This window comes from Cnephaeus nilssonii, assembly GCF_951640355.1.
Source record: "Cnephaeus nilssonii genome assembly, chromosome: 17".
Classification (NCBI taxonomy): domain Eukaryota; kingdom Metazoa; phylum Chordata; class Mammalia; order Chiroptera; family Vespertilionidae; genus Cnephaeus; species Cnephaeus nilssonii.
The window spans coordinates 4,505,149-4,530,982 of record NC_137088.1 but is presented as its reverse complement, the minus strand read 5'-3'; the positions used below and the strand labels follow the sequence as shown (position 1 = coordinate 4,530,982).

General features: G+C 45.4%; 1 protein-coding gene across 1 annotated transcript in view; it reads left to right on the top strand.

The window, feature by feature from the left end:
• CNTN6 (contactin 6) overlaps nucleotides 1-25,834 on the top strand; it is a gene marked incomplete at both ends in the record, with an annotated part of 128,519 nt that overhangs the window by 81,918 nt on the left and 20,767 nt on the right. The window contains one exon of the mRNA XM_079795482.1: nucleotides 17,381-17,508. Coding sequence (XP_079651608.1) covers nucleotides 17,381-17,508 — 128 coding nt within the window. The remainder of the gene's footprint in view (nucleotides 1-17,380; nucleotides 17,509-25,834) is intronic.

Sequence of the window (25,834 nt, the reverse complement as noted above, 5' to 3'; positions counted from 1 at the left end):
CTGGCAGGTGTACTGGCACATTCTGTCCGGGTGATCATTGTGTCCCTGTTCCTGAATTTGCCCAGGTGGCCAAGTGACTGAGCCAAACATGGTCATTGCTGAGAATTGTCACAACAGTGGCATGATCTGGATGGATGGAGCCGGGGGTGACAGAGCCCTGGCAGCCGACTGTAAGCACCCCCAGGGTCCTGAGCCCCCTCTTCAGTATACTGCCTGAGGCCCAGCCCCAGCACAAGCCTGGAGCATGGAGGAGAGTCAGTAGATACTCGCTGGGTTGCTAAATCAATGGATGATAGGACTCACTTTGTTTTGCTGTGTCCACCTGCCTTAAAGTGAAACCCAAAACTCATTTAATAATTAATAGGCCCATGATGTGTTCATTCATTCATCCTGTAAGTATTTAATGAGCTCCTATTCTAGCCCAACTGCTAAACCAGGGAAAATGTTGTGGGTAAGGTGTCGAGCTGCCCACCTATGCGACACACACCATCCTTTCCTAAGAAAGAGTTTCTGTAAAGTTAATGGAGTCTGAGGATCTGCATTCAAGTTCCAACTCTGCTCCTCGCTCAGTCGATCACTTCCAGAAAGTCCTTTTTTTAAAAAATTGATTTCAGAGCGGAAGGGAAAGAGAGATAGAAACATCAATGATGAGAGAGAATCATTGATTGGCTGCCTCCTGCACGCTCCCTACTGGGGATCGAGCCTGCAACTTGGGCATGTGCCCTGACTGGAAATCAAACTGTGATCTTCTGGTTCCTAGGTCAACGCTCAACCACTGAGCCACACAGGCCGGGCCTAGCCAGTCCTTTCCCTTCATGGGTCCTCGGCTGAGTCACTTGAAAAATGGTGGAAATCGTGCTCCTCTCAGATGGTTGTATGATTGGGCGGGTTTATTGCTGGGGTCCATGGTGATTGGGCGGGTTTACTGCTAGGGTCCAGCCTTCATGTGAACCCCAGGACAGGTCCTCACCTGCCCGCCTGGTGACACTGCAGCGCCCCCACGGAAGTCAGAGGACACAGATGACGCCGAGCTCTGGGGCATTCGCATGTGACCGGGGAACCAAGCCCACATCTGCCAAGTTTGATTAATGAATGGCTCTTTTTTTCCTTGTGGATTCACTTAGCGAGTGAAGACAGAAACCAAAGGTCTGGATTTATCTCCGTCTGCCCCGTGATCCCTGGGGCATTGGCCGGGAAGTGTTCGCCCTGGACACACAGCCCAGACGTGTCCTCTGAAGGGACATTAACCAAGTGGGCATACGAGCTCAGAACGAGAGCAGTGAGAGAGGGAGAGAGGTGTTTCCTGTTGTTGAAGGTATAATAACTGAATTCATAAGTACTCTGCCACATTTCTTCCTCATTTTCCTAAAAAAAAACCCCACAAACTCAACTCTATCCCAGTTCTCCCTAATTCTCAAAATAAATAAAATAAAATCCAGCAATATGTCAGGCAAACCGTCATTCATAAAGAAAACAACCATTTTAAGTGCTTCCTGTATGCCGGGCAGTATACCGGACACTTTCAATATTCCAAAAAGTTTAAGGACCTTTTTTTTCACATTCCGATGCATTTCTGAGAAACGAAGTTGTCCCAGAGCACATGGGTATGTTTGCACCACGTTTACCCGAAAGAGCCAGGCACAAAGGCGTTACGAATGAGGCCGAGCTCATTCCCCAGGAATCGGGTCCCTGGAGGACAGAGATTCTATCTCTTGGCTGTTGGTCTCAGAAAGGGACCACTGGCCACAGACTTTACCAAGCGGACTCTGGACACCTAGGAACCAACTGCATTCAACATACTCCTCTCCCCCTCCCCGGCTCAGAGAGTATTATGGGTAGCTGCACCTAGATCTGCCATCGGGGTTCAGCCTGGATCATCCTACATCAATGATACCCTTACACCCTGCGTGGCCCTGGCCTTAGCAAACGCATGTACCACGTGGGAACAGCTGACCCGGTTAGGTGGCATGGAACCTAATAATGGGGCTTATTTAGTATTTTTGCCTTTAAGGTCAAACTTGGAGGGCCCTGCCCTGGCCAGTGTGCTCAAGGGTTGGAGCGTCAGCCTGTGGACTAAAGGGTCAAGGGCAGGTACCTCGGTTGCAGGCTGGATTCCCAGCTTCGGTTGGGGTATGTGCAGGAGGCAACCAGTCAATGTGTCTCTCTCACATAGATGTTTCTCTCTCTCTTTCTCTGTCCCTCTCTCCCCCTCCCTCCCAATCTCTCTAAGAAAAAAATATCCTTGGATGAAGATTAACAAAAAAACTTGGCGGGCCCTCTCTGCTTCCATCCCTGGGCATTCCGGCCCGGAGACGCCCTCTGAGGCCCAGGTGCTGCGGTGGGACAGGGCGGGGGCACGGGCATTGAGAGGAGTCAGGAAGAGCGGAGGGAAAGCAGAGACGAGGGGAAGGAGATGAGGACGAGAGGCAAGCAGGGCGTTCTCTGTGGTAGTTATCGAGGGAGCACTCGATCTTTCTCCTCGCCGCCGTGGGTAGAAGGGGCCTTTGGCAGACCCGTCTGGAGGCACTTGGCACAGACACACAACAGGACCAGGATAAATTAGCTTGTCTTCATCCTGCCACTTGGTCAACCCGACAGTCCTTCGTTTAGTTACAGAGCCCGCTGCCCTGCATGGAGCTGCCCCCTGTCTCCCAGAGCCTCAGACCCACCTGCCCCGTGGGCAGCATGCTGGCGGCCTGGATGCCAGGGGCTGGCACTGCATGCTTCCTTCCCCCTGACCCTGCTCTGTGTGTCTCTCAATGTCTCCTAAAAATATATTTTTTTTATTGATTTTTAGAGAGAGAGGAAGGGAGAGGGATAAAGAGATAGAAACATCAAAGAGAGAGGAACATCATCGATCAGCTGCCTCCTGCACAGCCCCTACTGGGGACTGAGCCTGCAACTGAGGTGTGTGCCCTTGACCAGAATCAAACCTGGGACCCTTCAGTCTGCAGGCCGGTGCTCTATCCACTGAGCCAAACTGGCCAGCGCTCAATGTCTCCTTTCTAAATCACCACCATGCCTTTTTCTCTTGCCTTCACCCCCAAGTGCTCAGCCTTAATCAAGACCCCATCCACACGTGCCTCTTCCATGCAGCTGCAGCCAGGGTATGGCTACCAGTAGGCCGGCCACCCGCCCTTCCTCTCCCTGCAGGCAGAGCTCCCTGATAACCAGCACATAAGCCTGATTGTATTTTGTGTCACCAGCTCCTTAATGCAATCGTGCTTAGTACATCAGGTAGCATGATATCAAGGAGGCAAACGAACCATATGCCCCGTGTTCGAGGGAGAGTGACAGTCTGCATAATGCCTGGCTCATTCCCGCCTCCCCTCGGCGCTGCCTCTGTGTAATGAAATTTTCCGTCGTTCACACGCAGCTCCTGAGAGCCTTGTTACGGCGAGGCCCTGGGAGGGAACACAAGCGAAGATGTCAGGAGAGATGTCAGCCGCCATCTGCCGCCGCTGCCTCCGTCCCACGAAGATGTCACGAGCCCAGATCCCGAGGGTGCCCGTCAGTCTGCCCTCCCTTTTCCCTCTCGCCACCCAGCGTTCCCGGCCCTGTCCCCGGCCTGGCCTCCGGGCTGGGCACTGACCGTGGCAGGCTGCCCGCAGCACCACCTGCCCGCGAGCTCCCGCAGCTCTGCTCAGGAAAGCTGGAAGGCCCGCCTGCCCTCACCTGCCCACCCCCCGCTGCCCTGGGTTAGACCACCCTGGATGTCCCCCCTTTACAATCCTTAGTGATGGGAGATGGCATCCCCTGGCTTCAACCCAGGACAGAGAGGACAAAGTAGAATTCCACCAGCACACAGCTCCTCCCATCAGTCCCTGCACCGCATCCCACGGAAAGGTGTGAGCTCCTGGGGAGTGGCTGGGAGGTGGGAGACGTCCCTGGGTTTCACCTGCGATCCCAGGAGGCAGCAGGTGGGCACGCAGCTCCCAGAGCCATGCCCACGGCTGAGGCCCTTGGAGGGAGCAGGGCGGGGAATCGCATTTTATAAACTCTCCCTCCCTGCTCCCAATAGAAGCTCCAGAGATAAGAGAAAACACCGGTTTGGCGCAAACTATTACTTAAAAGCTACAAACCTGGGCGAGTCACTTTTTCTTCCAGAGCTCGGCTCCCTGCACTGAAACACCCAGCTCTTCCTCCGCTCACGGCCGAGGAGACGCAACTGCTCGGCCCACTTACATTGTTATTTATTTATTTTATTTTTGGTTAATCCTCACCTGAGGATATTTTCCCGTTGATTTTTAGAGAGAGCAGAAGGGAGGGGGAGAGACCGAGAGAAACATCGATTGGTTGCCTCCCGCACAGGCCCCAACCAGGGCTGGGGAGGAGCCTGCAGCCAATACCTTTTCAAAATGTGAATACAATTCACTTTGCCACGGTGTCCAGTCACTTTCCTGCTCTTTGGTAATTTCCGAGTGACATTTATATCTTCCAAAGTTTACATAAATATTCAATAGCAATGATTTCATAGGCACAAAAGGTCAGTTATTATTGCAGTTTAGACAAATAACCTTTTGTTCCTGGTTTGATTTGGGTTAAAGAAGTGATTACTTGGTGTGCTCACAGGAAAATGAGCCTTACTCAGGACAGGTGTACGGTTACACCCACACCTGCGGACAGACGCGGCGGGCATGCAGAACATAAATGACAGAAGCAACCAGATAGAAATAGGATTGCTGTCTGGACAGATTATGATCCAGCTGGAAAAGTACCCCGGCCAATGTTGCTCAGTGGTTATGTGGACCTATGACAGAGGTCACGGTTCGATTCCCGGTCAGGGCACAGGCCCAGGTCACAGGCTCGTTCCCCAGGCAGGAGGCAGCCAATCAAGGATTCTCTCTCATCATTGATGTTTCTATCTCTCCCCCTCCTTTCCTCTTTGAAAGCAATAAAAATATATTTTTTAAATAAGTAAAATGCAGACCCTTTGTGTGGAAGCCAGTCTTTCAACATCTTTTTAACGAAGAGCAAGTCTGGGCATTTCCTAACTCACTGGCTATTATTTTCCTATTTCTGGATTTTTAAAAAATTATTATTATTATTATTATTTTGCTTTTTTCCATGGTAGAACTTGCTTCTTTTCCCGGTGAAATTTATGCAAGCACCCATTTCAGAAAATATTAAAAATTGAAGTAATCAACTAATGTCCCGGAGGCCCCACTGCCTCTCCTCCCGCCTCCAAGAACCCCAGATCTCCTGAGAGCACAGTGTGAGGATTACTGCTTTGAGTGACAATTCACAGATTCTCAAGTGTGACTTGTCAAACTGCTCATTTATTTATAAGCACAGTTGCAAACCCAGCTGACAGGCCTGCGGAATGTTCCGGGTTTATAAATGTGAATGCGCTCAGTCTCCGGGGAGAGGCAGGGAGGTAGGCACCGCCTGTGCAGAGAGACACACGTCACCGTCAACAAGGACAGAGACGGGGACACAGTCCCTCCCTCGGCTGCAGGTCCAGAGAGGCCGCCGGAGGGGGGAGGCCACCCAGCTGGCACCGAGGACTCTTCCAGGACAGGAGGGTGTGGGGTCAGGTTCCTTACTCGGCTGCAGGGTCAGGTTCCTGAATGCGGCCAGGTCAAGGTTCATGCCGCCTTCCTGTCTGTAAGGGACACATTTCCCCATGATCCCCCCAAAAACGAACTCATTTTGTGAGTCAGCCCACAAGTGACTCTGACTACATGAGGGATGCGCACATATCCTTAGCTCATACATTTTCATTCTACCTCAGATTAAGTTGACCAATCCAGACTCGACCCTGGGTCTCATCCTATATAATCCTATATAATAAAAAGCTAATATGCTAATTAGACCGAACAGCAGAACGACTGGCTGGACGACCTTCTGGACGAAGCCAGAGCTGAGAGGGCTGGCCAAGGCTGTGAGGGGCTGCGAGGGCAGAGCCCCTTGCACGAATTTTGTGCATCGGGCCTCTAGTCATGTAATAACAATGATAACAGTAACATCCATCTGTGCAGTCCCTGTCATGGATAGTGTGTTAAGATGTTAGATACATCATTGGTTTTAGTTTTCACAAGTTAGTAATGAAGGGAGTATCATTTATTCATATTTTTAAAAAGATATTTTTATTGATTTCAGAGATGAAGGGAGAGGGAGAGAGACAGAAACAAACATCAATGATGAGAATCACTGACCCACTGCCTTCTGCATGCCCCATCCTGGGAATGGAGCCTGAAACCTGGGCATGTGCCCTTGACCAGGAATGGAAACGTGACCTCCTGGTTCATAGGTCAATGCTTAACCACTGACTTACACCAGCCAGGCCCTCCCACTGTCTTTCCAGTGGGTTCTCCCCGAGTTTTTTCTTTTAAGTTCTGTGTTCACAACTTTTTTGTCCTTGGGCAACTTCTTAATTTCCTATCTTTTGATTGCTTGAGCTGCAAGGTGTGTTAGCATACGCATCTGCATTAATTCTCTCTTGTGTTGTCTCGGGCACCCAAGAATATGCAGCAAACAGGATGCTTTTCTTTCCCTTTCCCTTTGTCTCCCCACAAGCTCAGGGCTCCTCTTGCCCGTCCCCCGTCCCCCGCCCCCCCGGGCCCCGGGTTCATGGAGCTCAACCTCACGTCTGATGCTGCTGTTTGTGTCCAAGCAGATTTCCTCACGGGGGCTAGTAATCAGCCCACACACCCTGGTGGGCCACTGGCACAGACACATCGCGACCCCATAACCACGTCATTGAGCACTGCCCTCACCTGCCACCTCCGAATCTGTCATAACTCAGTCACCCCAGGTCGAGCCTGTGTTGGTGTGGTGTGTCAGCCACCACAAAGCTGGCACTAAATGATCTGCGTGTGTTAAACGCGGAGTCACACACAGTCTGAAGAATTAGGAGCTCCGAGTGTTTGGTGCCTGGTGGTGGCTTGGAAGTTTAGGGCAGTAGAATGAGAAACTTGACTTTGAGATGCGTGGCTGTTTATACCAGCAATTACGCCTTAGACAGAAAATACAACTGCAGATACTGGGGATTAAAAACATCAGACACTGCGGCAGTCATGTTCTTATTTCATGTAAATCGTGTGAGTCCATTTCTACTCCCCACGTGGAACACCTCTGCACAGCCCTGGGCTGGTTAACCCCATTAGCTGTATAATGGCCTGGATCTTCTTCGATTGCGGGGTTTCTGGGAAGCATAGCGTTAGCTATTGAGTCTGGTTAGAACATATATTCCTCCAGCGCGTTGAGAATGTTTTATAAAAAGGACAAATCAGAGCTCCACGCTGCCCGGGTTTCCCCAGACACCTGAGAAACACGCACTTTCTGAGGAGACGTAGCAAAATTCAATTGATGTGCTTACCCGTTTGGGAGGCCATGGGTAGGTTTCCATTTTGGTTTAATTTTTCCGTCTGCTCACCCCCTCCACGCAGGCACAGTCGTACCCTGGCCTGGTGCGACTCCATGGGAGGGGCCGCGGAGCACTGTGACCAGTGGGGGCCTGGGACAGAGGCTCAGGACACGCCACAGACGGCACTGCGTGTTTTCTGTGAACCAGCTGAATAACTAGGAGCCTGCCAACAGGGCTCACGTTCACATAATCAGCAATGCATGACAGCCTTCCCTGGACCTTCAGCTTATGAGTGAGGGTTTACAAAAGAATACCCTCATGTCTTATTCCTGATCAGCCAGATCCGAATGAGTTTTTCCACCTGGATGCGTACCCTGCGTCCCACGGCGCAGACCTAACAGCCATTCAGTCCAATCACCACCATGTTCATACCTAGAGCGAGCTCTCATTTTTAAACAAAGTGGTTATTTGTCTAAGTGGCCTCCAGTTAGTTCACAGAATTCGCTGATAATGTTTATAAACATACATCCAGGCCTAGAAAGAAAAAGCCAAAGATTTCGGAGTAGATATAAACAGAAAACACATATTAATTAACTACCTATAGCTGTCCGTATTCTTGGAGGATACAAGGAGATAAAGAATGAGAGCTGCCATATTGGGGATACCCTATCCTCTAGACCAGGGGTGGGGAACGTCTGGCCCTCAGGTCCTATAAGGCCCAAGAAATCATTTGGTCTGGCCCTGCCAAGGCATCAGGGGTGAGTTAATGAAATGTTTGACCAAATATAGCAACTTGATTTTTATGTTGATAATTTTGTATGGCCTGAGAATGACGTTGTAAGTATCCAAATGGCCCTTGGCAGATAAAAGGTTCCCCACCCCTTTTATGCTCTAGACTTATGCTCAGCATTTTAACATCCTTCTTAATTTTAAAAACAAACATATGTTGTTATTGCTACTGTGATCCATATTTTGCATGTAAAATTTACATAGAAATCAAGCAAGCAATCCCAAGCGACACAGCCAACAGGGGGAGCCAGAGAGTCAAAGAGAGTCCAGAGTCTCAGAACCCATCACTCCCCTCAAGAACTTGCAGTCTACTGAGGGAGTGAAGACTTGTCTGAACAGGAAATTATGACAAAGGAGTAAGAGTGTGAAATGGAGCAAAGGTCATCTTTTCAAGAAATAGGGCTGGGTCACCTAGACAACCATATGCCAAATAAATCCTATATAATAAAGAGCTAATATGCTAATTAGACCAAACAGTAGAACGACCATCCGGATGACCTTCCAGATGAAGTCGAGGCTGTGAGGGCCGAGCTCCTTGCACAAATTTCGTGCATCGGGCCTCTAGTAAATAAATAAAAGGATCTAAACACAGACCTTGCACCCTTCCCCCAAAATAACTCAAAACTGAATTACAGACCTAAAAGTGAAACAGAAAACTATAAAGTCCAGGAAGATAATAGGAGGAAACTGAGACAACGTTGGGTGTGGTGATGACCTTTTAGATACCACTCGGAGGGCAGATCCAGGAAAGAAAGGCATGATAAGCTAGACTTCATTCCAATTAAAATCGTGTGTCCTGTGAGAGATGATGCCAACGGAATGAACAGGAAAGCCAAAGTTTGGGAGAAAATAGTTGCAAAGGACAATAACCTAAAATATATAAACAAATCTTAAAGCTCAATGGTAAGAAAACAAACAACTCCATTGAATAATGAGCCAAAGACCTTAGCAGAAACATCACCAAAAAATATACTCAGACGGCAAATAAGCACACGAAAAGATGCTCCACAACATATGGTGTCAGGGAAACACAAAGTAAAACAAGGAGACAGCGCGCACACCTGTGAGAATGGCCCAAACCCAGGCACTGGCAACACCCAGTGCTGGGAGGAGAGGGTGGGGGGAGGGCAGCAGGAATCTCTCGTTGCTGGTGGTGATGCAGATGGTGCAGAATCTCTGGAAGATGGTTTGACGGTTTCTTACAGAACTAAATATAATTTCACTATACAACCCACCAAGCATACTCCTGGGTATTTACCCAAACACATGTCCACACAAAAAACTCACACATGAATGTTTATAACAGCTTTGTTCATAATTGCCCAAAATTCAGAAGCAACCAAGATGTCCTTCAGTAGGTGAATGAATAAACTGTGGTCCATCCAGACACTGGAATATTATTCAGCATGAAAAAGAAATGAGCTACCAAGCCATGAAAGACCTAAAAGAACCTTAAATGTAAATTACTAAGCAAAAGAAGCCGATATGGAAGGTTACAAACTAGGGACTGCAACTCTATGACTTCCTGGAAAAGGCAAAACTGTGAAGACAGTAAACAGACCAGTGGTTGCCAAGGAATGAGGGAGGGAAGGTGAAGAGGTGGAGCACAAACAATTTTTAGGGCAGTGAAAATACTGCATGATGCTATAATGGTGGATACAAGTCATTATACATTTTTCCAAACTCTTAGAATGTACACCATCAAGGGTGAACCCTAAGATGAATTGTGGTATTTGGTTGACCAGAATGCATCAATGTAGGTTCATCAGTTGTGACCTATGACCACCTGGTGGGGAATATTGATAATGGGAGGATGTTTCTTTTGGAGGATATTGGAATCTCTGCATCTTTCTCTCAACTTTTCTGAGAACCTAACATTGTGGTGCTTCTTTGAACTCTCAAAAATCAAATTCAAAATACAAGGCAGCATAATGATTCGGTAGAAAGAGCACAGACTCAGGATTCGAAGACTGAATCCCAGCTGTCGTTACCTTAGTATTAAACCCCCAGAATATGTTCTATTGATGTGGAAAAACAACTGATCTTTATGTTGGGAGCGGGGGTACTGTGGATTGTAGAATTTATCTTCTGGGACCCATTCAATCATCTCCCTTGAGATAGCAGGTCCTTTTTACTCTCTCTCTCTATCTCTTTCTTCCTTTTTTGGTCTCTTTTTCTGGGTTATCTCTCTCTCTCTCTCTCTCTCTCTCTCTCTCTCTCTCTCTCTCTCTTTTATTACTCTGGTCTTCTAAGGAATAACAATGTAGGTTTTCATTAAGCCATTGATTACATCTTTACATTTGCCCTGGCCAGGGGTGTGCAATATTTTGTGTGTCTAATTGGGAATAGAGCCATTTAAAGTCATTGACATTAAGGAGAACCTTTATTTTATTTATATGAGCAAGCTTGGTATTTACTTGTTTGTAGATCATGTCTGTTATTGCTTGTAGCTTGTTAAAATAAGGAATTTTTAAAAGATAACCTATTAAATGAACCTGATATTTGCGTAGATGTTTCACATTAACTATGATAATCAGGTGCTGAAATTATTAAAAATATAATATCAATATTTGATCTAAAATGGATTCCAGTGGGACGTTTTACCTAAAATCTAAGTCGTGCAGAGTTAAAATTCACACACACTTTTCTACTTCTTATCTAACTAATTTTAGTTCAATTTATTTTACATTTTCTACAAATCAGTAAAATTAGACAGTCAATTAAAATTTCATGGTCCAGAGTATTATCTTTAGACAAAACTGGAAGCAATACTCTAGTTAATAATCTAACTATAAAAATAGCACTATTGCTCTAGTTTCAGGAATAAGAAATTTTAATTGCCCAATGTCCTAATTTTTTGTAGTTTAAGAAATTTAGCTATTGCTAGTCTTCCATATTCTCAAACTTCATGATGGCCTGTGGTTGAAACAAATGAAAAATGAGAGCCTTCTCATTTTCTAGTTCCACAGTGGAGTCTACATAGATAGCTCTACTTTCTATAGGTAGACAAAGTACATACTTGATAGGTATATGATTAGTTGTTGCAATAAAATGGATGATGTGAATGCTCACCCTATCTAATAAAAGGGGAATATGCTAATTTCCCATCATACCCTCACAAAGATGGTGGCGCCCCAGCCAATAAGGAGGGAATATGCTAATTGACTGTCACACCATCCAAGATGGCGGTGCCCACAACCACAAGATGGCGGTGCCCAGTCCCCTCAGCCCCGCAGGGGTGGCAGGTGCATAGCATGGCCGCGCCCGCCCCTAGGCAGGTCTGGCCGCTCCACATGCCTGCCTCTGGAGTCCCCCAGTCCCCTCAGACCCCCAGCCGCCCAGGGCTGGCCTGAGGCACAGGCAAGCCTCGGATGGCGGCTGCCCAGTGCCCAGGGCTGTCCGAGGCTCAAGTAACCAGGGCCAGCCAAGGCTTGTGCTGCCAGCAGTGGCAGCAGCAGAGGTGTGATGGGGGCATTGCCTTCCCCTGATCACTGGGTCGCCTCCCGCCCCTGAGGGTTCCCGGACTGTGAGAGGGGAAGTCCTGGCTGAGGAACCCACCCTCCAGTGCATGAATTTTCATGCACTGGGCCTCTAGTGTCTATTATATTTATGAAGTTTAAATGAATGGATATCACATGCAACCCAGCAAAGCAAGGGTGAAAAGATTTCCTATTGGTCTTCAGGTAGTTCCTTAGAACAACACAAATCTGACACCTGGTCCAGGTGAGTGTCCTGAGAGTTCACTTAAGGTCCTCTGTCTTCCTGATGCTTCATCCCCACAGCTCCTCAAGCAGGCAACAGTGTAAGTCAGGCAAATGGGCAGGGCCACAATTTTGTTCTTGGGGTCTGTCCCTCACATTTCCGACCGGGGGAGATTGCAGGGTTGTATGTTCAGTCATGCCATGGAGCCTGCTTTCAACTCCTTGGTTAACACTGACATGTGTACGCATGTTGGTGGCTCCGTTTTCCACATGTTCTACTTTCTAATGCCACTGTGAAATCTCCCAGGGTCACCTGACTGTCAGACACAGCTTATATTTCTGAATTTCTATCTTTTTATGCTCAGAATGCAGTTAAAGGAATAGTGTGGTCCCTCACCATACTCACTATTAATTTTCTGTTGTTAAATGGTTATAATACATCTGCATATGTAAATGTCTTGAAATTCTAATATTTACGGAACATTTTAAATGCAAGTGCCTTAATTTGTGATTTAGTCATCTAAATAGAATACTAAGCTTTGGTAATTTGGGGAAATTTTTGTTCTATTCCATTGTGTAAACAATTGAACTATGCTAATTAAGTGGATATTTGAGAAGAAAGACCGGAGAGAAAGGGTATGCTCATTGGGCTGTGGAATGATTATAGAGGAAGAATTGTGGAAGAAACACATACCTTGTAAGGCAGGTATCAGCTCAGAGAGGCCAAAACTAAGACAGTCCAGGGGCTGATCAGCATGAGTGAATTAAAGCCACAGATGTCCTACAGGGTCCAGTCATTGCAGGGCTTGAACACACCAGGCATGGGTAAGAACCAGGCCAGAGTCAGAAACTCTAGTCTGCGACATGCAGGAAACAAAGGCAAAATATTAGTTTCAGGAAAGAATAAGAATAAAATTAATCACTGGCACCTAATTAATTCAGTTCTCATAACCACCTTAGTACCATTCCCAAAATAAAAATGAGAGCACTGTGGATGGTGAAGTTAAACGCCAAGTACACAGAGACAAAGTTGCATGTATTCAACAACTGGTCTTTGGAACATACCTTTCAGGTCCCTCTGTTCAAACTAAACTGTGACCCAGAACTCCCTCCTTTCCTTGTTGCTTCTGTTCATGTACTTGGGAAAGTGCTTTGATTCTTTAGCAGGACCAGAAACCAGTTCATCAAAAACTGAGTGAGGGACTGCTAACTAGGAATCAGACTGAGTACTAGGCATGTAAACAGCTTATAGCATTCACTCCCCATTACTCTGTGACACAGATAATACGAACATTTCTAGGTTATAGAAAGAACAGAACAAAACTCCAGAAAAAAAGGCTAAACAAAATGGAGACAAGCAATCTATCAGATGGAAAGTTCAAAACACTGGTTATAAAAATGCTCAATAAACTTAGGGGAAGAGTAAATGAACTTCGTGAGAACATCAACAACGAGAAAGGAAACATAAAAAAGGAAGTAGAAAACATAAAAAAGAACCAGTTGGAAATGAAGAACACATTATAGGGATTCAACAGCGAGGATCAGAGGATCGGATCAGTGATTTGAAAGATAAGGAAGCAGAAAACACCCAAATCAGAACAGTAAAAAGAAAAAAAAATCCCCCCCGCCCCCCAAATGAAGACAGTATAAGGAGTCTCTCAGACAACTTTGAGCATACCAACATTTGTATCATGGGGATGCTAGAAGGAGAACAGAGAGCAAGAAATTGAAAAACTATGTGAAAAAAAAAAATGAAAGAAAACTTCCCTAACCTGGCAAAGGAAATGGACATAAAAGCCCAGGAAGTTCAAAGAGTCCCCAACAAGATAAACCCAAAGAGACCCACAGCAAGACACATCAGAAATGAAATAGCAGAGGTTAAAAATAAAGAGAGAATCTTAAAAGCAACAAGAGAAAAGCAGTTAGTTATCTACAAGGGAACTCCCCATAAGACTGTCAGTTGATTTCTCAACAGAAACTTTGCAGGCCAGAGGGGAATGGCATGAAATATTCAAAGTGATAAAAAGCAAGGACCTACAACCAAGATTACTCTACCCAGCAAAGCTATCACTTAGAATCAAAGGACAGATAAATAGCTTCCCAGACAATAAAAAATTAAGTTCATCACCACCAAACCAGTATTATAAGAAATGTTAAATGGCAATAAATACATATCTACCAACAATTATTTTAAATGCAAATGGGTTAAATGCACTAGTCAAAACACACAGGACAATGGAATGGATAACAATACAAGATCCTTATATATATTGCCTATAAGAGACTCACTTCAGATCGAAATTATTATACAAATGTCCAGTTTTATCACCAGAATATTTTCCCCTTTTTTTCAGGTAACCAAGCTTATCTGTCATTGTAGTGGCATGTTGTTTCTAAATGCCAGAGAAGCTTGTATAAAATAAAGATAGAATATTTTGATAAATTATATTAATAAGTCCTTTTCAAACCTTAGATACTATTTAAAATATCTTCTAAATATTCTAAAAAAGAATAGAAAAACCTGTCTTTATTTTTCTCTATGAAAGTTACCAAAACCATCAATTAACATGTTTCAGGTTTTTTTTAACGTTTAATTTTTACACATGCATTCATTATTTCTAATCTGAAAATGGCAATTGCTTTGTTCAATTTGATCTCAGTTGGATTTTTAAAAATCATTTCTGCTAAGCCAGATATGATATGTGACAGAACTGGAAATTCTCACTTTTCTTTAATTTTTTGTTTAATTATTATGCTTAAAAGTAGGGCTATGGTTAAGTCATTTGATTCTATCTACTAGTATATTGTCACAGATTAAGTTTTCTTACTATATTTTAAAATCTGTTATTAATTAAAAAACATTAAATGATAAATTGAAATATTTTAGTTTAGAAGTAAATATCTGGCTTCTATATCCTTGGTCACTAGGGAGATTGATTGTTTAATCATCTATTTTTTAAGTAAATTATAAATCAGTTTGGTTACTTTCATAAATGATTTAAATCTAACTTTTTATTTTTATATACATTTTTGCATGCTGATCATATGAAAACAAGATGGCTTCTTACTTAGAAATAAAGATAATCTTTATAAACTGAAGTTCGATTCATAATGAATTGATCCTTGCTTCTCATATTTTATTGTGCATACCAGTCACTGGTTATCTTGATAAAATGCAAATTCTGATTCATATTCTGAGATTCAAACACATAAGACTCTAGAACATCTAATGGTAATTCAGCAGCAACTCTGGAGGGTCATAGTTAACATGCAGAATTAGTTTACTTCGAGTAAGGTGAGATGATTCTAGAAAGAGCATGCATGCCAGAGATAATCAGAGATGGCCTTCCATCCCTTCTCTAACACGCATTCACTATTTAGTCGTAGACGGATTTTAAATGTTTTGTCAGTCTGCCTTCTCAGTATTTCAGACACCACTAGGCACTTGAAAAATAGCGATTGATTAAGAGTCCAAAAGAAATAAACAGTTTCAATGATGACAATTTTAATTCAATTTAACAAACATTAGTGAACAAATGCTAGGAGCCTGCAAAGGGTGATTATGAAACTACTGTTAACATGACTTGTTCCTTTCTGAAAGTTAAGGAAAAAAAATTATATGATATATAAACATTGGCATAACCAGTTGGGAAATTTGTCTGATGGCCTTTAGATATATTTTTTATTCATTTAAAATGTTTTATTAGCCAAAATTTAATGTTTTTATGTTGCTCAACATTCTTAGTTATTCCTAAATTTTGGCGGTAGATCATGCACCCACATGCTTCTCACTTTGAAGTCTTCTAATTAAATCAGAGAAATTGTATTTGGCCAGATGTGTGCTGCATAGTATAACAGCGTTGTTACTGTGTCAATAATTGTAGGGCTCAATTGTTGATGCAAATTGGGACCAAGAAACTAGACATTTCAGAAATTAAATAAGATATCTAATGTCTGCTGTTGGGGAGTATTCCAAGATAATGACTTAGGAACAATCTGACTATGTACCATGAACTATCCTAAACCCAGATGTGGTCCCTTCCACTAACCTGAGGACAGAAAGCAGAACCTGTCACTAGTAATAAACCCAATAGCAGCAGCTGGTTTTATAAAAGTTATAGTTGGCTGATATTTGCTGTGTTTCAAATCGGGTCATTAATTGTATTAGTTACATTGCATGTAATACACATACTAGAAACAATGATATGTTTGCAATGAAACAAATATTGTTTTGTTAATGTTAATGGATGTGACATGCATACCAACCCTCTTACCTTTCTTGCCTTCAAAACTATTGGCATTAAAATCTGTTTACATAGTCCTGGCCAGGTGGTGCAGTTGGTTGGAGCATCATTCTGTACACCTAAAGGTTGCGGGTTTGATCCTGGGCCTGGGAGTGTACAGGAGGCAACAGATCCATGTTTTTCTCTCTCTTTTTCTCCCTTCCTCTCTCTCTAAAATCAATAAAAGCATATTCTCAGGTGAGGACTAAAAAAAAAAAGAACCAATGAATGCATAAATAAGTGGGACAAACTAATGTTTCTTTCTCCCCCCGACCCCCTCTCTAAAATCAACCAAAAGAAAGAAAGAAAGGGAAGAAGAAAGGAAGAAACTAATTTCAGAATTTCCCCTATTACAACAATCTGATGTTTGCTTTTGAGAATTTCTGAGTTTCAGCGAAGATATAATAAGAACCACTTTATGAACGATTGGGACTTCTTAAACAGCTACCCTTCCATTGTGACTGTCTGATTATCTGCATTTTAGGACATTTAATTGGGTCTGATCTATGAAGCCTTCATCTTTCCACTCCACTAGGCCACATAACCAGTGGAGGGGGGGGGGGGGTCTTCCAGCACAGAACCCTGTGGGTGGCCCTAAGGCAGAGCGCTGGCAAACTGTGTCGCGGTGCAGCACCCTGGTGGCTGGTGGCTGGAAGTGATGAATTAGAGCAGGTTTACAAAGCCTGTGAACTGGCTTCCGTTTCGCTAACACCACGTTCACTTTTCACCAGAAAGTCGCCTTTTCAAAATGCACAGAGAATAGTTGCTTTTGCTATTCTTCAAACAAATGGGCACTGCAGCGTCAAGCACTCTTCTGATTCTTTTTTAAAAATCTTTATTGTTGAAAGTATTACATATGTCCCCTTTTCCCCCCATTGACCTCTACCAGTCTGCCCCGCCCCCCGGCCCAGGCCTTCACCCCCTGTTGTCTGTGTCCATGGGTTATGCATACATGCACACAAGTTCTTTGGTTGATCTCTACCTCTCCCCACCCCCTGCCCACCCTCCCCCGCCTTCCCTCTGAGGTTCCACAGCCTGTCCGATGCTTCTATGTGCCTGGAAGTCAACAACGACCTCCCAGGTTAGGGCACGAGAAGCATCACCTCTGTGTCAGGTCAAAAGCAATGGCATTTATTCCGGTGCACGGAGGCCAGCAGGCCTACAGCCAGGACGCGGTACCGGGAGGCGAGTGCCGCCAGCACCATGCGGGTCAGGAAAGTGTTGGATGGATGGATGTGAGCGGTGAGGACGCCCGTTGTAGAGAGCCCGCTCCCATCAACCCCATCTTTTCTCTCCAGAGTGTTTGTCTTGGAGGACGGCAGCCTGAAGATCCAGAATGCCAGTAGGTCGGACGCCGGGCCCTACACCTGCGTGGCCACGAACCCATTCGGGGTGGCAAGGAGTACGGGCGGCCTCGTGGTGAAAGGTACGTGGTCCCTGGCTGTGTGGGCAGACTGGAGACACATGCGCACACGCGGCCTCGGTCGTGTCAGACCCACGTCCCATTGTGTATGGGCGACGTTTGATTTCACGATTTATTGAGTTGTGTCCCATGTTCATTAATAACGTGCTCTCTGCCAGTGGCAGGCCATGGCCGAGGGGAGCTTGCTAGCAGTGGAACTGCTCTCAGTGGGTAATGAGAGTTAAATCCTGCACCTAAATATCGGAATTTCCAGATGCCTCAGTGCAAGAGGGGGAGGGGGAGAGACATTTTGATCAAGTCAATGGATACTATTTCTCTTTAAATGTCCTTCAGAAACACATTTTGTATGAAAGTTTTACCTGCACGTGAGGCTGCTTGGTGCATGGCCAGTTCAGTTATTTCTCTAACCCCTGTAGTTAACTAGTGAAACGCAGGCTCTCTGGCATACACCTTAAGGAGCAGGTTTTTCAAAGGGGAGACAATTAAAATATCGGTGTCGGTGCAGGTCGCTGTTGTGTCCCATCACGGTAAACAGACACACTCACACAGTCCATTCTTCAGCCTCCATCCTGGCGTCACTCCAAATGCACCCCATTCATCGCCCAGGGACACAATTAGGGAAGAAGTGTCTACTCCCCGACTTTGCCATTCCACTGTGTTGAGCCTCAGCTCATAAAACCAGCATGTTTACTGGGGCCATGTCGCTGTCATGGTTCCGCCGCCTCCCGGATGATAAAAATGACGGTCTTGATAAAGCAGTTTGAGCAGCTAATTAAGCCCAAATGATTAAACTCAGCCATTGGTGCTTTATCATCATTTTTATTAAGAATAGATGTATTCCATAGAAAGGAATTAGCTGCTACACTCCAGCTATTCTTTAAGCTGCCTACAGAAACACTGGCAGGGGTTCTGCCCACATTGCCTCACACACTGTGCCTTTGTCTGAGACACTCGGGAAGTGTTGCTGGTGTCCACCAGGGGGCGCGATCTGAGGACTTCACTTCATTGATGTTGTATTGTCTTAAGGTTTCTAAGACAGAAGTGGACAGTGTTTCGAGGAGTGTCTTTAGCTACTTTAATAAAAGGTGGTTTCTGCAGCCAATGTCTGGTAGTGTCCCTGGGCTGAGAAGTGTAAGTGCTCTCCGTTGGAAAAAAATAACATGTTCATTAAGGGGAAAACAAGACTTATTGCCTCATTCAAAATAAGAAGGAACCCGGCTGGCGTGGCTCAGTGGTTGAGTGTATACCTATGAACCAGGAGGTCAGGGTTCAATTCCCGGTCACGGCACATGCTCTGGCTGTGGGCTCGATTCCCAGTGTGGGGTGTACAGGAGGCAGCCGATCAATGATTCTCTCATCATTGATGTTTCTCCCTCTCCCTTTCTCTCTGAAATCTATCTATCTATCTATCTATCTATCTATCTATCTATCTATCTATCTATCTATCTATCTATGTGTGTGTGTGTGTATGTGTATATATATATATATATATATATATATATATATATATATATATGTAAATTTACAAGAGCTCAGGGCTTGGTTCATTTCCAGCAGCAGGTTGAACCTGGGGAGGGTAAGAAGTCACTGCAGCTCACCTTCCCAGGATGAGAAATCCAGGGGGAGTCGCACAGGAAGGATGAAGGATGGGGGACGGCAGCCAAAGAAATGTCATTTCTCTGAGTTTCAGTGAAATACGGGGGCGGGGGGGTGGAGGTGGGGGAGCTGGACCAATGGTTTTGCTGCTAAAATGCAATGCTGGGGATCTGTTCACTCCAGAGATTGAGAAAAACAGCTCCTGGGTAGACTGAGCCAATGAAGTTTCTCTTCCTCAGATGTTTCTCGGGCCTTCGGCATCATGATGCTGGCGGGGAGTCATTAACGGGAGGAAGAGAAAGGAGAACACTCACTAATGGAAAAACTTGGGGGCAGCAGGCCTATGCTTGGTTCTGAGGCAGAAAGTGGGTGTTTCAGATGAGCTATGTGGCCAGGCTTCTGCCGAGGAGGTTCTCAGCTCTTAGGATGGAGACAGTGATCTTCATTGGGACTGCCCCACAAACTACACCAAATTCCCAAGGACTCCTCTTTCTCTGTGAGAAAATAGCTAAACAGGATTGCTCAGTGGGGAAAAACAATTGACTCATTTTTTGCTTATTTCTGGTGTTTCTCCCTGGGGCTGTGGAAACAAATGATCCAAAAACAAATGGTCCAAGTTGGCATTCCTGGTCCCCTTAATCTTCTCCACTCCTTCTTCTTCTGGAAATATTTTCTTCTTCTAACAAACTAACAGTTTTCTTATTTATTAGGTCAGTGATTTTTCCTCTCTCTTTTCCTTCCTCTAGTAGAGAAGCAGGAGGAAGGCAGGGATGGTCCTGGGGACTGTATGTGTCTAATAAATATTGATTGATGGAGTGCAAGAGTCCCACTTCCCACCCCTTCCTTCACATAATTTCTTTGCTCTGGAATCTGAAAGATTTCAATATTTCAGGGTTTAAGCTTCTTAGAATACTTTGCAATACAGGGCATCAAGCCCTGGCCAGTCAATCAGTTGGTTGGAGTATCATCCCATAATCCAAAAGATCATGGGGTTCGATTCCCAGTCAGGGCACCTACATAGGTTGCAGGTTCAGTCCCCACCCAGTCGGGATGTGTATAGGAGGCAACTGATTGATGTTTCTCTCCCCCATCTCTCCCTTCTTCTTTCTCTCTCAAATCAGTAAACATATCTTTGGGATATGAGAATAGAAAAAAAAAAAAAAGGAAGAAAAGTCTCTTATTGTCATATCCTCTTAATGAGACTCCTACCTGTAATTCCCTTTCATGTTAGAATGTTGAAGGTATCACTGCCAAAGAATTATTACTTTACAACCTACAAATGTGAAATTTTAATCTGAGAAAGAATTATAATAGTACACATTGGTGCAACCATTTTCTTGACTATTAAGAGTGTAGTCAACTGGTTGTTTGTTAAAATGGTTTAGTGTGTGTGCATATGTGTGTGTGTGTTCTCATCTAGAATGTCCATCTGATTGTCATTACACAGTCAACTATAATTATGTTTCTCAAACCCAAATCATCACATAGTGACCTACAGGGTGGTAAGGAGCAAATGAGAAATTTTAGCAAAGCTGACAAAACAATCATCTCTCTTTGAATTTCTTTATCAGCCTCAGTCATGCAAGACATGTTGTTGTTAGATAGCTTGTAAGAAGATAATAGTTACAAGAGGGAGATGCTCTCCAGCTTAGTTTTTAGCTGATAAGGCTTATCTGTGTTTAGAGGGTTTGGAAGTTGTCTGAGCTGCATATCTGAGATTTCTGTTTCCCTGATGCACGGGAGGAGGCCATTTCCACCCAGACATTAGAGCTTCGTTAGCACCAGCCTTCCCGGGGCCTGGAAGGCAGGGGGCGTGGAACAGGGAGGTGTGGAAGGCAGGGCGTGGAACACAGTGACATGGAACACAGGGACGTCTTCCACGGCACACTCAGGGCGTCAGAGGAGAGGGAGCTTGGTGTTCTTGACCTGGCAAACTTGGATTGGAACTACAGGGCAACATACACTGACAGTCTATGAAGACCACATGAGAGGGGGAATTATTCGATCTGGCATTTGGAAAATTATTAAAAGCAGAGGAACAGCAGGCTGTGAAACGGCCTTGTTTGCAGGCAGCATTTATTTTCCTTCCCCACCGGAGAAGTTGGGGATGTTCAATTATAGGCCTCATTGCCTCAGCATTATTTTCAACGGAGACGTCGGAACTTGGAAAAGCATATCTAATGTGCGAATTAAGTTTATTGCTGTTCGTTTAGTTGTTTATTCTTTGTGCTAGAGTCCTTCTGACGCCGGCTAGGCCGGCTGTCCACGCTCGGCGGCAGCATGAGCCTGGCACTAACGGGGGTCTCCGTTACGGAGAGAAACTCCAAGGTGGGTGGCAAGTGCGGCTTAAGGGCCGGAGTGTGAGGTCCAGCTCCAAGGAGAAGCGGCTTCGAGTCCATCACAAGGACAATTTCGTGGAAATGACAAGAATTCACCCGCCAAGTTATGGATGGAGACAGCTTCCAGAGAAGTCTCCCAGCGCTGAAGTCATCGGCCCTGAAAAGGCTGAATTCTCCACCAATTCCCCGCCCAGCCCACTCTCAGGGGTTTCTCCGTGGATTTCATACACAGTCTGGCAGTGCCTACTCGACATGAAATACCAGCTCTCCACTTCCTAGTTTTATTAAAAACAGATGGGTGACTGCTAGACTTAGGGGCAACCACTTTGTGAGGCATAAAAACATCAAATCATGGGAGGTACACCTGTGAGGTATAACCAATTTAAGATAAGTAGACCAACTATACTTAGATTAATAAAAAAAACAAACAACTTAAAAATAAACAATTTAAAAGAACAAAAATTTAGCCAGCTGCCCATTTAGTGCTCGCGGTGAAGGTGTCTGAAGGACACGTGCCCCTGTCCGCAGTCCCCTCCGGAGCCTGCACCCCTCCCTGCAGAGCACTGGGTGGGGTTGGGAGAAACACTCAGGCTCCTGTGTTAGTGCAATTCTGTTTCTATTTTTTAAAATACATATTTCTATTGATTTCAGAGAGAGGGATAGAATCATTAATGGTGAGAGAAACATCATTGGTCAGCTGCCTCCTGCACACCTCCCACTGGGGAGGGAGCCGAAACCCAGACCTGTGCCCTGACCGGGAATCAAACCAGTGACCTCCTGGTTCATAGGTAGATGCTCAACCACTGATCCATGCCGGCCGGGCGAGATTCCGATTCTGCAGGGCAAAGTGGCCCTTTATTCTCCGGGGTGGTTTAGGAGGAATGTGTGTCATTCCTAGGAAAAGACCCGCAGACGTGAGTCTGGTTTCCAGTCTGGATCCTGAAAACTCAGGAGGCAGGTGGCAGGTTCTTTCAGGCCCGAAGAGGAATGGGGTGGGGGAGGGAAAAATCATCCCATGAGTGAAACTCACGTGGGGTCTCCTCTTCTGGCTTTTATGATCTCATTTTGTCTCCCCTCACCCCCACGCAAACTCAGAAGAAAGCGTCCTTTGCCTACTGTGTCCTGCGCAGGGGACAAAAGAGTTCCCTCACTCCATCTGCTGCCGAACCAGAGACTCCTTCAGCCCAGGTGTTGTGACAGCCTGTCTGAGCGCACGCGTTCTCTTTATCGGAAATCTAAAGCGGATGCCGCAATAGTCATCGCCTGTTGTGTGTGAACAGCCTAGAAATGAGGAGTTGGCGTGTCGGCTTCATTAGCAGATCCCCAGCGCGGCCCGTCTTCCTCAGACGCCAGGCCCTGTTTTGATCGTTGGTTAACACGGGGGATCTGCGTCGACATGTCACACGACGACGCGCAGGGAACGGTGTCATGTTCCCTCGCAGGATCCCGAAACATGTTTTCTCACTCAGATGCCTTGCCTTTTGAACAATTGCCTTCTCTCGCCAGGTTCTTCGTTTGTTTCTTTTGCTCTGGGGTTCTTGGTCTTTTGTTTTTGTTTTTTTAATATATATATATTTATTGATTTCAAAGCGGAAGGAAGAGGGAGATAGATAGAAACAACGATGAGAGAGAATCATTGATTGGCTGCCTCCCACTCAGCCCCCACAACCCGGGCATGTGCCCCTGACCGAAATCGAACCTGGGACCCTTCAGTCTGCAGGCCAACCGGCACTCCATCCACTGAGCCATACCGCTAGGGTGGTTTTGGTCTTTGAATGTGTGTTCTAAATCACTGAAACCCTGCAGTGGAGAGTGAATGGGTAAACTGGAGAATACTGAGCATGATGACCTTGTCATTGAACTGAATTCTACTTGGCCTCCAGGTGGAGTGGGCGCCAGGTGCTGCAGGTGGGTCTAACCTGCGAAAAGCCGAGAAGATAATCTAGCACGTGGCTGAGGGATACAGCACATCCTGGCCCCGTGGTCGGCAAAGTGCGGCTCGCGAGCCACATGCGGCTCTTTGGCCCCTTGAGTGTGGCTCTTCCACAAAATACCACGGTCTGGGCGAGTCTATTTTGAAGAAGTGGCGTTAGAAGAAGTTTAAGTTTAAAAAATGTGGCTCTCAAAAGAAATTTCAATCGTTGTACTGTTGATATTTGGCTCTGTTGACTAATGAGTTTGCCGACCACTGTCCTGGCCTCATGCGAGTATCTGTACAAAGAGGAAAAGTATATTAAATAAAGATTAGCGACCTCTCTGGGGCGCGCTTGCTAGAGGGACTGAGTCTGCGTCTCCATCCACCGATTTGCTTGCCTGTTTGCCTTCTCCGTGCAGTTTATTTCCGAGTCTTCGCTCCAATGTCCTGTGTTTGCTTTCCCCAGTCAGTCATTTTCCTGTTTGGTTTGTTGGCTTAGTTTTCTATGGACTTAACATGAACTCTCTCCTCAAACTGATCTCACTCTGTCCCCTCCATATCAACCTGCCCTCCTGGGGTGGGGGAGCCCGTGGCCCGCACACCAGGCTTCTCTTTCTTGATGTAAACACTTCCTTTGGTAGAATGCATCTTCCCGTGGATTTCTGAGAAAGAATTTGAGAGAGAGGCACGTTTGTTGATAGTCTTCAAGTTAGCACATGTCTGTATGCCATGCTTACCGGTGCTGGCTGGTTCAGTGGAGATAGAACTCCAGGCTGGGGTCATTAGTCTTCAGGCGTTTGCAGCTGTCACTCAGCTGGGAAGCCGGGCCGTCCGGGCTCCTGGCCCATGGTGTGCACCATTGCTGGGTCCCCCTGCACAGTCTGTTCTGCTCCAGTGACAGGCCGAGGGGCCCCGCGGCAAGTCTGCTTGGTGCTCTGTCACCTGGGGTCGCATCTTTCTTGGTCCTGGACTCTCTTCCTGAATACCTTAATCATTGACTCCATTTCTGTTTGAGATATACTATTTAAAAGTGAGATTTCCTAAATTGCACTCTAGATTATGTTGTCTGTCTGTGCATAGCTATGTATCTGTGTTTGTAATTTATTGTATTTCATGTATTTAGATACATATACAGTACAGACATCAATATAGGTTATAGATAGATGACGGAGAGAGAGGTATTTCTCTTTCCTGTGTACATTTTATAGCTTCCTGCTCTGCCTTCTGGGTGATTTTCTTAACTGTATCTTTCAGACATTCTATTTAATTTTGCTTTTGCTACTTTTTAAAAAATTTCAGTGTTCTCTTATTTTTCCACTCTCTTTATATAATTTCTTGCTGTTCTGTTTCTTTCTCAGGAAATATTGCTGATAGTTTTTTGTTTGTACTTTATTTTTCTTGCAGTCTCTGTTGTCCCACACTGCTTTCTTCTTTTTTTTTGTTTTGTTTTGTTTTAATCCCTATTTTTATTAAGGGAGGCACAAAGATACTTTGTGAACCTTAGTTGTTTGCTCATGTGAATAGTTGGGGTGCTAAAATCTCACGAAAAGTCTGAACAAGTGTGGGGGTTTATTGACCTATTGGGCTTCACGCTAAGATATTAGGACCAGGATAGTTCCTTGGGAAATTCTTAAGGACACTGTCTTTAGGCCTTTATTCTTAGGCTCATAAGATCCTTAGGATAACTGTTCCCCCTCCCCCACAGCCCCAGTTTCCTTCCTGAAGAGCGAAGGACCTGCAGCCAGCACCCTCGGGGCTGAGGGAGGTTCCAGACATGAATCTCTGCCTCTGACCCACGTCACCCTCATGTCCTCCCCTAGCTGCTTCAATTATCTGTGCAAGCTGTTCCCCAACCCCCCACTAATACGTGGCCTAGATTTTCCCAGCCCCACACACAATCTGTCCTTAAACATTAATGAGGGGGAAACTTCTCTCCCGACAGTTGAAGCAGCTTTATCGCAACAACATCACATCAGTGATCAGCCACAAATGCTGCTAACGTGTTTCTATAATCAATAAAAATAAAAGAATGAAGGAACCGTGAGCATAACCATGGTGTTGGCAGCATGTGGGACCGCCCTCAGGAGAAAAGAAAAGCACAGGCGGGGAAGCCCAAGCTCCCAGTGGTTTGCTCATCCACAATTTGGCCGGTTTCTAAGTTGTATGAATCAGAAATACCAGCAAACAAATAGAAACAGGAAACACCTAAGCAGAAGCGTTGGTTGTCATGCAGCGCAAGGAAGACAAAAATTGGGGCTCAGAACAAGCCAATAGAATGAGGCCTGCTGACTACTCAACGGTGAACTGAGGCACCTGAAGGGCTGCGTCCTGGCAATAAAAACAGAACAAAACCGGCTAGGACCTACCATGACTGCCTATCAGACTCCATTGAAATCAGTGCCCGACTGGATTCAGCTTTTTCAGCTGCCCCTTCAAAAAAGTCAATCTACTTGGGAAACATAACAAAATAAAGATGTTT